This window comes from Neopelma chrysocephalum, unplaced genomic scaffold, assembly GCF_003984885.1.
Source record: "Neopelma chrysocephalum unplaced genomic scaffold, ASM398488v2 Primary Assembly neopelma1_361, whole genome shotgun sequence".
NCBI classification, from domain to species: domain Eukaryota; kingdom Metazoa; phylum Chordata; class Aves; order Passeriformes; family Pipridae; genus Neopelma; species Neopelma chrysocephalum.
The window spans coordinates 34313-49379 of record NW_020898025.1 but is presented as its reverse complement, the minus strand read 5'-3'; the positions used below and the strand labels follow the sequence as shown (position 1 = coordinate 49379).

Below are 15067 nucleotides of genomic sequence, written 5' to 3'. Positions count from 1 at the left end.
CTGCCCTGTCCCTGACTGGGGAAGGGTGAGGCCACGGGTTTGTGGGAAAATGTTGTTTTTCCCTCCCCTGGACTGCCCGTAGCAGTCGGCTGGGCCGGCTCTGGATTGCGTGGGCCGGGGAAGTGGGGGGGAGTTTGCAATTGTAGTGCCTCTGGCTTGGAGTGGAGCCACGGCAAACAATCCTCTCCTGGCAGTGCTCCAGATCTGACAAAACACAGAGGTGATATCGTATTCATACCTACACGCTTTCATCCCGAGCCACCTCCCCAAAGCCCTGCCTGATTCTCCCGTCTGTGATGAATCCCTCTGCTCAGCCACAGAACAAGACAGCCTGTCCGCAGCGCTGCAGCCAGGAATCCTGTCCAGCATCCCTGCGAGGCCTCTGCTTTTGAAATTACAGCTGTGGGTCTGGCAGCCGGCGCTGGGACCTGAGGTTAGGAGGTGATGTTGACTGAAGATGTGCGGACAGGGCATTCCAGGCATGCACGGGGTTAAATCAGAGGTGTCAGTTCACGGGGAGGTAACAGATAAGTCCTGCTCCTGCCTCTGGCTTTCCAGAAGCCTTGCCCTCCCTCCCACATTCCAGCTGCTGCAGCTTTTCACAGCTGGCCGCTCTCCTGGGACATTTCCCAGAGCTGAGAAGGAGGGAGGGGAAGGAGCAGCTTGGTCTCAGCATGGGAGGGGGGTTGGTGGCTGGGCTGACCATCACCCCTCTAGGGAAATTTAGGCTGGAGCCCTTCACCCCCAGGAGTCTGCTGGCACAGGCAAACCTGGGCAATCCCAGGTTCCTGGCAGGGATCCACCCTCAGCCCTGGCCCGGAGAGTTTTTCCTGCTGCAGGGAAGGGACATCAATCTTTGCAGCTCACTTATTCCTTGGCCTCTGAAGCAGGGTAGCCAATTAGTGCTGGGTGTGATGGATGGCTTAGCCCCGTCCTCGTGACACCCATCCTCTGGAAACAGTTCCCACCATGGAGAGGCATAGCCAGCCCGAGCAGGGGACAGCTCTCACCAGTCTCCTGAGTCCCAGAGGGTCTCACAGGGGTCCTGGGGATGGGGAGAGGCACTGCAGCAATGCTTGTTGTGCTCTCAGAGGGGAAACAGCCCTGAGCATGGAGCCAGGGCTGTTAATTCAGGGCTTGGGGAGAGATTTCCTCTGATAATTCCCTGGCTTGGCTGTGGCAAAGCCTGTAGCTCTCCAGGGAAGAGCAGAGCAGCTCTGGGCAGGGGTTGGTCACCCACTGTCTGCAGCTCTGCACCTGGGGTCAGTGTGCCGTGGGAATCGCCTGCACCGACGCCCACTGAGAGGTGAGCAGGGGCAGAACCCCCATTCCTGCAGCCCCAGACCCCCCATTTCTGCACCCCATCACCCCTTGCCCACAGTGGGGGAGGTCTGTCCGTTCCCTCCCGCGGGACACGGGTGATGCTCATCCAAACCCAGCTCCCCTCGAACACAGCTAAGCCCGTTTAATCCTTCCCTGTCGTCCCCATTGAACCGGCCGTGAGGGGTCTCAGCACCGTCTCTGCTTCAGCTGGGGTGGTTCAGATGGCCCTCACAATCCCCCCGGGACTGCTGGGGGCGATTATAAACGACTCTCCAGGAGCACAGCCTGGAAAATGGATCCGATTACAGGAGAAGTGGGTTTCAGGGCCCCCGCTCTGTTCATAATGAAGTGTAATCCTAGAAAAACATGTTGCCAATTACACTTCAATTGAACCCAGATAATGATGCTTAGACAGGGCCCAGAAAAGATCGAGTCTGGACAGTGAATTCCTTTCTAATGGAGAAGAGAAGTGTTCCTCCGTGGCAGGTCTGGGCTCTGCGTGGTTCAGGCTCACTGTGATATGAGCAAGAGCCTGAAATAACCAATCTCAGGATCCCATTTAAATGGTTTTATCAGTGGAAAGGGTATTAATCTCTCAAAAACACATGTTTATGGGAAGTTTGGTTTGGAGATGTATGTGTTTCTAACTGAAATCACTTTGGAAAGGGAGGAGGAGCGGGTCTCAAAATTGCTAAAATAACACTTTTCTAATTCTTCTGGTTCAAAGTAACTTTTCATTTGGAAATGTAAGCTAATAACAGCTCGGCTTCTTGACCACTTTTCACAGTGAAAACAAAACATCAGAATTAGAGAAACAAAGTGCTGTGACCTAAAGCAAATGTTTTATTCTCTTTTTCAGTTTACAAACACTTCTGAAACGTCAGTTTTGCACTCCAGCGCAGGACGGCTGGTTCAGGTCCCTGTTGTTTCACCTCGGGAGGGAGGACGGTGTGGTTCAGCCTCAAAAAACTGGTCAGGGGGGCCGTGCCTTGTGCTGGGCTGGGGCAGGCGTGGGTGAAGGGCAGGCAGGAGCTGGGATTTGGCTTTTTCCGGAGCTGCTGGCGAGGTGCTGGGGAATTGCAGACACCTCGGGGTTGGCGGGTGCAGCGAGGGTGAGCTGGCAGAGATGGCTGAGGCAGATAGGGAGCACCCCAGGAGGCCACGGGGAGACGGGTGGTGGGGTGGCTTGGCCGGCCCGAGCGGCGACCGGGCTGTTATCGCCGCCACGGTCTCTGCAAAAGGCTTTGGGAAACCCACGTGTTGCCAGATCTCAGCGCTGATTATTTTTTTCAAAATAAAAAGGCATTATTTTCGTACTGGGAACCTCCACTCCGGCGCTCTCCCTCCTCCACGCTCTCTCTCTCTCCCACACGCACACGTTTTTGCTGCCTTGGGGGATTTTAGCAGCGCAGGGCTCTGAAAAAACAGACTCCTACCTCCTTCCCGCAAGCGCTGGGAAAGGGAGATGCTCCCTAGATGCTGGGCTGTGGGTCAAAGTTTCCGGCACTGTGGAATGAGACAAGAAAACAGCAATTCATCCCAGTGTCATAAACCCTTAAAGCTGGGCTTTGGCCGCTTTGTTTTACAGGGTAGGTGTCAAATGCCCTGGCAGCGCCATGAGCTGGCACTTGGAAGACGCTTCCAAGGGCTGTGGGAGCGTGGCAGGGGGCCGAGCTCCTGGCGGGACCACCGTGGCACAGTGCCGGGGTGCCGAACCCATCCTGACGCCTCCGAGTGCGGTGCCACTGCTGCCACCCCGGCCGAGGGCCGTGGCCACTGATTAATCCCAGTCGAGGGCCCTTTGAGCGGCGTCCTCAAACAGCACCGTGTTTCGAATAAGCTGGTTTCCATCTGAATCACAAACCTCCAAAGTGCCTGCGCCGCGCAGAGCCGGGCAGACATGTGTGTGCGTGTGGGGCTGGATGTTGATTTTTCCCTGAAACAACTCAAGGCTTTATCAGTCCCATCTCTTTCCCACGGTTTTCTGTTGCCAGTGAGGTCACTGGTCCCTTTAAACTGGGGCTGAGGCCAATGTGCAGCGGGTGGAAGGGGGGCCGTGGGCAGGAGGGGGGGACATGAGACGGTTCACACAGACTGTTCCTTTTACAGGAAGACTTGGGATTTCGACCAGCGAGCGGGAGGAGGCGGGGGGGGGGGGGGGGGGGGGGGGCCCTGGGAACCGGGGAGCGCCGGCGCGGCCGCGTAATCCGTCACTCCCGGGAGATGGTGGCTCATTAACCCATTACCCGGGAGGTGGGGACGTGCCGGGAGGGAGCCAGGGAAGGAGAGCCGGGGGTGGGAGAGGCAGAGCGGGCAGGGGAGGAGCTGTGCGGGGCCGGAGCAGCGGAGCCCGGGCAGGGACAGCACTGCCCCGAGCGCGGCAGGGGAAGGACGGCGGCGGCCACCGGGGCCACGCGTGGGGCAGCCTCGCCGAGCCCACCGACCTCTCCCCCAGCGAGGATGAAGCGGCTCTGCGAGGAGAGCTCGTCCGACACCGAGTCTGACGGCACCATCGACGTGGGCCGCGAGGAGGAGTACAGGTGAGGGCAGGCTCCGTCCCACGCGGGTTTTGGGGTCCCGGCACCGCGCGGGGCGCTGGCGGCAGCTCCCCCCGAGCCGCTCGGGGCGGCAGCGCTCGGTGCCTGCCGGGGCACGGCACGGGAGGGCACCGGGCTCTGCCACCGCCGCGCCGGGGCACGGCACGGGAGGGCACCGGCTCCCCTGGGCACCTCGCCGAACCCCTCGGGGCCGGGCTGGCCCTGCGTGGACCCGGCAGGATCACCCCCGTGTGCCGGCGTGGGCTGGTGCTGGCGGCGGGACTGACCCAGCAAGGAAAAGCCAAGTGGCGATACAAGTGTTAGAGCTGTGTTAGGAGCTGATCGCGTTCAAGAAAATGCCCATTAAAGACGGCGGGATGGCCTTCCCCTGCCAGGTGGGAGAAGGGCAGTGGGAGCCCGGGTGCTGGCAGGTCTTTGCACCCTGAGCTGGGGCAGCCCCCCAGAGCAAAGGCGCCTGCCAGCTGCCTGGTACCCCTGCGGTCCCTGCAATCCGAGGGCTCTCAGGGAATGTGGAAGAAACCAGAAGGTTTTGCATGAGAAACCAGGAGGTTTTGCATGAGAAACGCTTCTGCTCTGCTGATGCATTCGTAACGCACCAGCTGGGGCTGTGATGTGTTAGGGAGGGAGCCCGAGCAGGGGAAGGCTGCCCCTGTGCCCCTCGGCATCGCAGTTCTCGGGCTCCGTCCCATCGCTGCTGAGCTGCAGTTTCAGCTCTGGGGCTTTGCTGCTGGTGAGGGAACAGCGAGGACAGGACTCGTGTGTGGTTCCTCGGGCGGTGTCCGCAGGTTTTGCTGCACTCCCACGGGCTGCAGCTCCGCTGGGAAAGGGCATCCCCAGCGCCGCTCGCAGCCCGGGTTCCCAGGCTGTCAGCCCTTCATGGACATGCCCGGGCTCCGAGGGTGCAGACGGTGCAAGGGATGAAGGAAAGTCTCTGTTACTTGTTCTCATCCAAAAATCAATTGCTTTTGAACTCTTGTTGCAGTAACCCCGTGTCCCCCTCTCTCTGCATCCAGCGATTAATTCGTTCCCTCTTGCTGCCTGATACCCTGAGAGGAGAAGCCGCCTGCCTGGTGCCAAGCTCAGGTTCTCAGGGGACTAAATTCATGAGTCTGCTTCTGATACGGTCGCAGCAGAGTCGGGCATATCCGAAAAATGTCCTGCAGAAATTCGCTGGCCCCTTATGCAGTTTCCAAGTGCATCAATATTTAATCTACTTTCCTGCTGCAGATGAAATATATCCCACCTCTTCACATCAGTGCAGCACACAGAGTCTATAGTACCCTGAGGGATAAAATATTGGAATTGTCATTTTATTTCAGTGAACAGTAATGATGAACTTTTAATCTCTTTCTGGTGCTGCTAATGTGTGTTTGTCTTCTCAAGGCAGTCGTAGAACCAGGCTGGCTGTGATCTGGTGGTATTTGTATATGTGTATGTTGTTCCTCATGTCACGCAAATATATGGCCAAAAGAGCTGTTCCTACCCTGATGAGGTTACACCTCAAGTAATGCCATCTTGCATGGGATGCTGGTGGATCCAGGAAAATCAAACACTTCCAGGTGGGGAGTGAGGAGGAGTGATTAGAACAGAGGGAGGCAGTCAGGCTGCCTGGCTGGGGTTCCCAGCCCATTACCCATCGGTCGAGTGGTTTGGGCAAACCAGTTTTCCTGTAGTGTGGAGATGAGTCACGCCGGGTGTGAGGCTTGGATCAGTGCGTGGAGCAAGTTTAGGCTCTGGGGTCACTGCAGAAGTGCAAGATACCGCTTGGTTCACAGCCAAAGTTGTGCTGTAAGTGATAAAGTTAAGAAAAAGAGCAATGCAGAAATCTTGATCATCAGAGAATGTACTTACACAATCTTTTACGTGGTTCAAATCTGTCAAACGTATTTTTAAAATACATTTTGCAGTAAGCTGGGTCTTGATATCCACATCTGGAACCGCGGCTCACAAAGAGCAACGTGTCCAGACCGCTCTGCAAAGAGAGTTTCAAAATGCACTGTTCCTCCTTGAGTGCCTACTCCGCATTCCTGCGCTGCCAGGCGAATTCAGCACCCACCCCCTGCACGTACAACACTCCAGTGTCCACACACAGCCCATTTTCACATCATATGTGCTCATTATATGTGCGTCTGTGCACGCTGGCGACACATGTTGGTACTTGTGGAGCCAGCCAGCACCTGTGCCCAGAGAAAGCCCACCCAGCAGACATTCAAATAGGGTACCTGTATGGAGATGAGTGGAACAGGCAGCAGAAGAACGTGTTATTTCGTCTGATTGTGTAAAACCACTTCTGAAAGCGCCTCGCTTGGGCCTAACAAACTGTATTTTTAATGGGCTGAGTTTGGTCTAGTTTTTGGCTTGCTGCAGACAGCGCTGTCTGTGCAGGAGCATCATTAATGGACTCCTATTAAAATGCTTCATCAAACTGAGAAGCATCTTGATTTCACGAGGTGAACCCAGGTGGCCCTTCCCAGATTTGCGTGTCTGACGCGGGCTCCGGTCCCTCCGGCGCACTGGGCTGGCCGGGGCTGCGGATGGATGCATGCTCACATCCCTGCAACTGCATTTCGTAAGGCACAGAAACAGCCCTGAGCCAGTTCCACTTTCCAGAGGGAGAAACCCTGCTCGGGGAGGGCAGAAGGGGTCTTGCTCCAGGGAGTTTCCCACGTCTGGTTATCCATCGTTATGGAGACCTCACCTCTGCGGGGACCTAAGGCTTGAACTTTGCCTCCCTGTGTGTGTCTAGTGCAGACCTTTGGTGTCTTTAGCCTCAACCAGGCCTGCCAGGCACAGGATGGTTTGTGGGGCCCTTTCCCTTTGCCTGTGCCCCCTCTTGTCCCTCTTCCCTTGAGCAGAGCTGGTCCCTGGGGCTGTCAGGCAACAGGCAGGGTCCCACCTCCATCACCTCCTGCTGGGTGTTGCCCCCACCCAGGTCCTGGCCCTTCTCTGTCTGGTTCAGGAGTGTCCGTGCGTTCGGAACATCGCAGCCCACCCCAAAAATTGTGGTTTGGGAAGCGACTCTCCGGGAAGGCCTTCAGAAACCACATCAATGCTGCCGCTGGCCTCGCCCTGAGGAGCAGCCAGCCCTCCCTGGGTGGGAGCTCAGATCTGCGCTCGTGCTATCGCGGCTCTGAGATGCAAAGCCCTGCAGACAGGGCAGGCTCAGACAGGAGAGCTGGGAGGTTCACACATGGAGGAAAAAAAGGCCATGACTCCAGAGCTCGGATTGCTGCTTTTCCAGCCCTGTGGAGATGCTGACATGGGTTGAGATTGAAGGAGGGGTGAGCCTGGGAGTGAATGGACAGTTTGGTGCAGAAATCTGTCCAGGCTGGAAGGAGACTCTTGGAGGGGAGAGAGTGGTATCTGAGTCTCTGTTTGGCTCCTCGTCCCCAATTCCTGAGCTCTGTGTTGTGGGTAAAAATGAGATGGGAACCACAGAGGACATTTTTTTGGGGGGGGGAGGAGGAACTACAGATGGTGAACGTGTGTAAAGCATATGTGCAACGGAGGTTTCTCTCCAGCTAGTGCAAGAAGTGACTCCCTCTTCTTCCTTTCCAGCCATGTTTCCAGGTCTGTGTCTCCCACTACAACATCTCAGATACAAGCCAGGAAGAAGAGGAGAGGGGTGAGTGTCATTTACGATGATCAGGGTGGTTGTGCTGTGTCCCTGGCAGGGGGTCAGGCTGGTCCCGGCTCTGTGCCAGGGATGTCACCCTGTGTGCAGTGGGGGGCTGTTGGCACGTCCTTCCTGTGGGAACACCATGCAAAATCACCTTTACACCATTCCCCGCTCCATCTCCTGCAGAACTCTCCTCACAGCCAAGTTATTTGCAGAGGTTTGGCCTCAAATATGGCAGAAAAGGGTGGGGATAGGACTGGAGGAGAGCGATTTCACCTGGGGTTATCACACCAGTCAGCTGACGCTTCTTTGCTCGACTTTTGCACCCTGAACATTTACATATGTGGCCCCGTTCAAAGCGCCTCTCTCAACCTGGAGGGCTTTAGACCCGTGAGCTGTGGCTGTAAATGACTGTGGTTTCTTCTCTCCACTTGGAAATCTCCTGCAGATCATCGAGAAGCGGCGCCGTGACCGTATCAACAGCAGCCTCTCGGAACTGCGGCGCCTGGTCCCCACTGCCTTCGAGAAGCAGGTGTGTGGGGGTGTGTGTGTGTGTGTGTGTGTGTGTGTTTGTGTGTGTGTCCTGATCTCCTCCTGTGCAGGCTGCATTCAGCAGTGTTTGGGGTAGAACCCTCAGAATGAGAAAGTCTGGAGCAGTGCTATGTCTTTCTTATCATCATCACTTCAGGGAGCAAAGTAGGTGGTGAAACTGGGGTGGTAAAACGTTATTAGCAAATATTCAGCAGCCCTGGGGAGGATAAATTCAATCTAGAAAGCGTTTTGCAGATATGAAGAAGCACAGAAATAGGGATTTGCAATCTGCATTGGGGTATCTTGGGAAGGAGCTCTTTTTTTTGTACTCACTTGATGTGAAAAGCAGAGTCTGGATGGATGCACTACACCAATCTGAGAACTCCTGGGATTCAGGTTTTGAGGAGGAGATCATTGGTCAAACACTGGCTCCTGAGAGGCACAAAGCCCTAGACCATAAAATGATGAATGGCTTGTTCTTTCTGCTCCAAACATCCAGGGGTCTTCCAAGCTGGAGAAGGCAGAAATTCTACAGATGACAGTGGATCACTTAAAAATGCTTCATGCCACTGGAGGGACAGGTGAGAACTGCTCTTAAAAGCATATGGGTGAGGGGAAGGTGGAAACCTGGAAGAAAAATTCCCCGTAACAGCAAGCTGACACCAGCCAGCACCAAAATGAATGCTGCCCTGCCTGCTTCCCAAGGGAAATATCTTCTGAGGGAGGGCAGATGGACATTTCCCTGCCCTGTTATTTGACATATGGGTCAGCATCCCCTGCATCCATTTGGGAGACTGGGCTATGTGGGGCAGTGAGCCCCCCAGACCCGCAGGGACAGCACTGGTGGTGGTGTCACACCCCCTGCTAAAAAGTTGTTCAGGCAGAGATGAGCTTAGTCCTGCTCAGAAATAGAGCCTGTTTCCAGGAAAAGGATATTAAACTCTTTACCTCCTCCCTGGGATACATTTCCTGCAGAGGCTGAATTCTGCATGAGGACTCTGCAAATAAACAAGGCTTTTTTTCCCTTTCTGTTCTTTTTCTTTGTGTGTCTCTTGGTTGTTATAAGAAGAGAGAGGGAGCCCTGTGCAAAATTCAACAAAGGTCTTATTTGTACTGAGACCTCAGTACAGACCCTCTGTCCTGTTCCAGTTAACAGGATGGAGATCACAGCTCCAGTAAAGAAGCCTCTGGCTTGCTTACCACCCAGTTTTGGCTTGCTGGGGACATTGCTGGCATCCAGGCTTTGGTTCAGAGCTGTAACTTGGTCTGGAACATTTGTTTAGATATTCAGTTTGACTGCACTGCAACAAAGGGCTGTATTGTCACGAGAAACCCCGTCAAGCACAGTGGTCCAGCGCTTCACTGTGCTGTGACATTTCTCTGCTTTATTGCTTATCGTCTCATGAAGCTGCAAGTTGGGAGTAGAAGCCTAAAAATCAGCCGTGAGCTGTTGATTTCTGTGGTTTTCTGGGCTCTCTTGGCCCAGTGGTTTTGGTTCTGCCACTGCCCTGTGTCCTTCAGCCAGACATTGGTTTAAAGGAAGTTTAAAGTTTGGGAGCCAGGCAGAGGAAAGTGGTGCTAAGCTGTGTGGAGGAGACACAGTGTCCTGCTGTTCTGCAAGACCAGGGATGGTCCATTTGCAAAGAAGGACCCAGAGCCTGTCTAGCCCACAGTCATGTCTCCAGCAGTGATAACCGATTGAATCCAATGGGAAAAAATTCTTCCTTCCTGAGCTCAGTTAATGAAACCTCTTACTCGTCTCACATGCTGGGGTAAGAGGTTTCATGACCCTGGCAGGTTTATCCCTGTGAGATAACCGCAGATGCTATTCTCATGCACGCAAACGTCCAGTCCCCTGGGACACCCACTTGGCTGTCTGCTTCAGGAATATCACACGGCAGCAAAGTGCCTCAAGTGAAATACACAGTGCATTTAGAGAGGGTACTGAAATCAAAGCGCATTCCTGAGCTCTGCACGGGCTTACTGTCACCCGTGTCCTCTCCCTGCAGGCTTCTTGGATGCCCGAGCTCTGGCTGTGGATTACAGAAGTATCGGCTTCCGCGAATGCCTCACTGAAGTTGTCAGGTACTTGGGCGTCCTCGAGGGCCAAAACGCCACCGACCCCATCCGGCTGCGACTCCTCTCCCACCTGAATAATTACGTGGCAGAAATGGAGCCTTCGCCTGTGGCCACGTCCCTGCTGCCCATCCAGACGTGGCCGTGGTCCTTCCTCCACAGCGCCGCCGGCCCCGTGCAGATCCCCAGGAGGGAGGCTGCTCCCGCTCCGGTAGTTTTGACTGCATCTTCCCTGGCTTACCCAAGCCCTGCTGTGAGGCCAGCCCCGCTCCGCCGTGTCCCGGGGGACATGCTGCCGTCCCGCCGAAGCTTCTTGGCCAGCAGGATGGGCTCTTCCAGCCGGAGGGCCCGAGGCGGGGGCTCATCCGCAACCGTAGCAGCCGTACCCAGGATGCCATTGCCAGCGGGTGTATTGAGAGAGGGCTCGTCCAAGAGCAGCCAAATCGCAACATTCCTCTTCTCCCCAGCCTCTGCTGGCATCCCCGTTCCACCACCTTACACGGCACCCCCTGTCTTGGGCGCTGCTGCTCAGGGACCAGGGATCAGGGTTGGGACATCCAGGATCTGCCGCTCCTGGGCGACTGAAATCGGGGCTTTCTGACCCTCCCTTCTCCTTCGGAGACAGGAATTCTTCAGCACTCGTTGCCCGCAGGCCTAAGAACAAACTCGGCTGAAAAGGCATCTTTCCTGCTTTGCAGAAGCCAAGGATCCATAGAGAAAATTCTCTTTGCTCTTCCCTCCCTCCTCGCACCGCCTTCCTCACCTCACCATCACACGTCCTCTCCCTCGTGATGCCTGCAGACGTAAATCACATCCAATTCGATGCACTTGTCTGCACGCGGCTGTACTCCAGACCCTTCCGGCTACGAGGGAGGGGGCACACACACATCCCAAGCCCATTCCTCCTCCAGCAAACCCCTCTGCAGAGCCCAGCGTTGCTCTCCTTTGGAAAACAGCCAGCCTTGAAATACTGTCTTATTTCCCTGGGAACTCGGAGCTGCCAGATAGACTTGCGCGTGCTGATTCCCTGCGATGTGTCCCCCAGCTGCAGGACCTAATTTTGGTGTGGTGGGACAGACACAGCTCACCCCTGCCCAGCACTTCTGGCACCCACAAGGCAGGATAGAGCCCCCTCCAGCTCCCAAAGCGAACTGGCTGCCTGCTAATCCCTGTGCTTTCCTCACCGCATTACCAGCTCTTCCCACTTATGTGCCCTTAAGGTGGAGTGAGGCAACAGCTTAACAGAGCTCTGTTCCCACAGCCTGGCTGAAAATCCCGTCGTGTCTGCAGGGCCTGTGCTGGGTCCCTGCACAAACTGTGCCGGAGCAGCTGGCCAGGCCGCCTGGGTGCAGCCCTTGCTCCTCACTGAGGTGTGAAGAGGCGAGACAGAGGATTTCAAAAGGACGTCTGTCACAGAGGGGAAGGCTCTGACGGCCAAAGTGAGAAGAAAATGCCTTTCCCTCTGCCAGTCTCCCTGCTGGAGCCGTCTCTCCTCCACCCCCTGCTGAAACCTCCACCCCCTGCTGAAACCATGACTGCACAGCGGGGAATGGGTCAGAGCAGCCTGCATTTGAAGTGCCTCCCTCGTTGTCCCTTAGCCCAGCATCCCTCACCCTCTCCTCCTACAATGTCTCTGTTTTCTTTCTCCAGAACCGTGTTTGGGTCTCACTCATTCCTCTTCCTGGGCTGGGACCAAAACCCACTGAGGTGTCACTGCAGACCTCGGTGAGCTCTGGGTCTGCACTTGTCTGAGCTTTTTCTGCCTTACCCTGTGTGCCCCTAGACAACTGATGCAGCAGATATGCCTCTGCTCCTCTGGCTGTCCACCCTTCCTCTCTTTTTTGGGCACAAAGAACAGAAACTTGAAAGTTTTCAAGCCACCCTTCTGCGCCACGTCTCGTGGAGGCAGGGCAGGGTCTCCCAGTGCTCCCCCTCGCCTGAACGGCCCCCACTCCCTGCATCTGTGCCTTGATTGCTGGGATACACGTGCAGAACAGCCTGGACCCAGTTGCATGCCCACCCCTAGCCCACCTCTGCAGCACTGTGACACTGAAGGAGAAAAATGTGGAAAGGTCAGTGCAAAGAAAGGTAAAAAAGAGGGAGAAGATCTCTCGTGAATGGGAGAGGCTCTTCCCACGCCTCAGGTCAAACACCACAGCCGGTTGGGCTGTGTGGATGAGCTGGTGTTTTCCTCCCTGCAGATTGCATCTGCCATGTGCATGTCAACGTATGTATCTGCTATTGTTTTGAAAGTGAGTCCCTCCCAGTTGTTTTGATGAAAGTTATCGCACTTAACACACAGAAATGCCTCTGCCACTTCTCCTCACCCTTATCCTGAAGTGCCAGAATCAGACAGGAACAATGTATTCCCTTTTGATAAAGTCAGAGGAGGGGGATCCTTGCAGACCCCGGCTGTTCCTGCGGCTGGTTGGCACGTTAGAGCTCACGGCGAGTAGCCCGGCCTCACTTTACACTGTGCAGTGCTCTTAGATTCACAAGTTGTGACATCAGCAAAGGTGTCAAATAAAGTCTTTCAAACCCCTGTCCTGGCTGTGAAATGTAGTGTTGATGTGAATCTGTTCTGCTCATCCAGCCTGCTTGAATCATGGAATGGTTTGGGTTGGAAGGGACCTATAAAGGTCATTGGTGACTAGTTTTGCAGCAGGTGAGTTTTTGTTCCTGAAAAGCTTCAAAAAAAAAGGTAAGGTGACATCCCCTCTGGTGGTTTTATAGCTCTTGGTGACTCTGGTCCCAAGACTTTTTACTTTGCAAACCACCATGTGAGTCAAAATCAGCCGGGTAGTCAGCAAGGCTTGACCTCAGATTGGCAATAATCCGTCACTTGAGAATAAACCATTTCATTTAGCTGCAAGGGTCTGCAAAAATGTCAGGGAACAGATGGGGTCCAGCAGATCCTTGCAGACAGACGCCGAGGGCTTGCCTTGGTCTCCTGACCCTTTGCAGCCAGGGCCAGAATAACCCCTGTGGCATCTCGCCATCGGGAAACGCTTTGGACTAAACAAAGAGCCACAGCTGAGAGCTTGTCTCTGTTCTGAGGAAAGGACCAGTAAATGATCCTTCTCGTGAAAGATGCTGGGAGAATTTTCTGGGGAATGGTGGGAATTCAGCTTCCTTTCCCATATCTCCTTCTCACTCCAAAATGCCTTTCAAAACCGACCATAAATCCCTTCCTTAAGTGCTGTGTGGGGAATTGCTGGAAGGGAGCAACTGCAGCTGTGGTGGAGTAATGCAGCATCCGTCTGGAAGCGGGGAGCAACTTCAAGAGCAATAATGGGGCTATTGATGACGGGTCGTCCCGCTGGTGCCTGGGCTGCCCTGACCCGGCGGTGGGAGTTCAGTGCTCTGGTGTGGCCTCGGCCAGAGAGAGGAACCAAATTACCCTCCGTGGGAGGCAGGAACACAAACCGGCCCCGCGGGCTACAGTGGTGAAACAAAACAGAGACAGTGGAAAAAAAACACTTCCTGATCTCTGCGGATCAAACGGGAGCCGGAGCGGGTGGGAGGGCATCGGTTCAGGCCTGTGGGGTTTTCTCCCCACAGCAACATGGTGATTAGAGCAGTAGCTCGGGACTGGAGCTTCATTTTTTTTCCCAGGGTTTTCTTGAGCCTAAACGACTCTTCTAACACATCCTGGCAACTTTTGATCTACCCTGCAGGGGAAATCCCCGAACTCTCCAAGCACTCTCTTCATCCTTGTTCTTCAGGCAAAAGAAAACACGATGAAAAGGTCTGTGGGAAGGCGTGGGCTGGGGTTGCTCGGTTAAACACGGCACCGGCTCTGACCCCGGCGAGGCTGGAACAAAAACAGTGTCCTGATGAACCAGCCTTCCCTGCTGCTGGAGGGGAGAAGGCCACTCCCAGGCTGTGGGAGATTTGCTGTTCAGCAGGTGCTCTAGGATGGAGTCCTGCTTTCCCAAATTCGCCTGCATGAAAAATATTGCTTATCTCCGTTCTGCTCTTGCCTGCCCTGGGTGTTCTCCTTCCTTTCTGCTCGTGGTGCAATCCCGGCCTGCCATCTGCTGGTAAAATTCCAAAGCTGAGAAGGAGAAATCCTAAACCAGGGGCACCATGTGGTTGAAAACTTGCCATCTGTGCTGAAAAATGGGCGATCTTTTATGATGACCCTCAACGACTGAGGTACTGCTCAGACACACAGTGGTAGAGTGGCTTGAGAGGCCTCTGGGTGATTGATGAGTCTCCCACCAGCACCATCGGGGACAGATTGGCAGGATGAAGGCATTAACAGATGTCACCTTTGCTCCAGGCACTGCTGAAGGTCCTGTGACAGCGAACTGGAAGGATCTCAGGTATCGCTGGTCACCAGGAGCAGCTGCACTTGTGTGTTGAGGGCACCAACAGCCGTGGGGTCCCTGGGGCAGTTTTGGGCCCTTGTGGGCAGAGGGTACCCCCAGCCCATCAGTTCATTTTGGGAGTGAAAAGGATCGAGGAGGACACAGGACTGTGGTTGTCTGCATGGAGTCCCCTGGGAGGGAGCACAAATGTCACTAAATATGTTTCAAATCAAAGCCATTCGCAGCGTAGCCACAGCGGCTGCTGCAGCCAAAGGGCATTTTATGTGGAAACATGTTCTTCGAGATCTGCTGTGTTTTGACTTTAGCTGTCAAAGCAGGAGCTGAACCCTTCCACAGCAAGGCTCCTGTCTCAGTCCATGGTTTCCAAGCGGAGGAGATGTTGGCTGTGGAGAATCGAGCACAAAACAGTGACAGGCACCAGGCACGATCCCACCAGCACCATCAGTTGTCGTGAGGATGATGATCTCGGGAGGAGGATGACTTGTGTCTTTAGAAAACAATCCAGACTGAAAATAGTGCAAAGTATAACAATTTACTTTGCTAGTGTTACCTTTTATTCTACTACGCTCGATTTTTCCACTGTAATGAAGGGATAGGTATCGTATCCCATTTTTATGATAACATCA

The 15067-nt window shown here is 54.7% G+C and overlaps 1 protein-coding gene across 1 annotated transcript; it reads left to right on the top strand.

Annotated features, from left to right (window-relative positions):
- The first annotated feature begins 3513 nt into the window (after positions 1–3513).
- Positions 3514–12651, top strand: HEYL (hes related family bHLH transcription factor with YRPW motif-like). Its single transcript, XM_027706036.1, has 5 exons — positions 3514–3863; positions 7440–7506; positions 7949–8032; positions 8531–8612; positions 10041–12651. The coding sequence occupies exons 1-5, from the start codon at positions 3784–3786 to the stop codon at positions 10706–10708; spliced, it is 981 nt and encodes a 326-aa protein (XP_027561837.1). The 5' UTR covers positions 3514–3783; the 3' UTR covers positions 10709–12651.
- The last annotated feature ends 2416 nt before the right edge of the window (positions 12652–15067 follow it).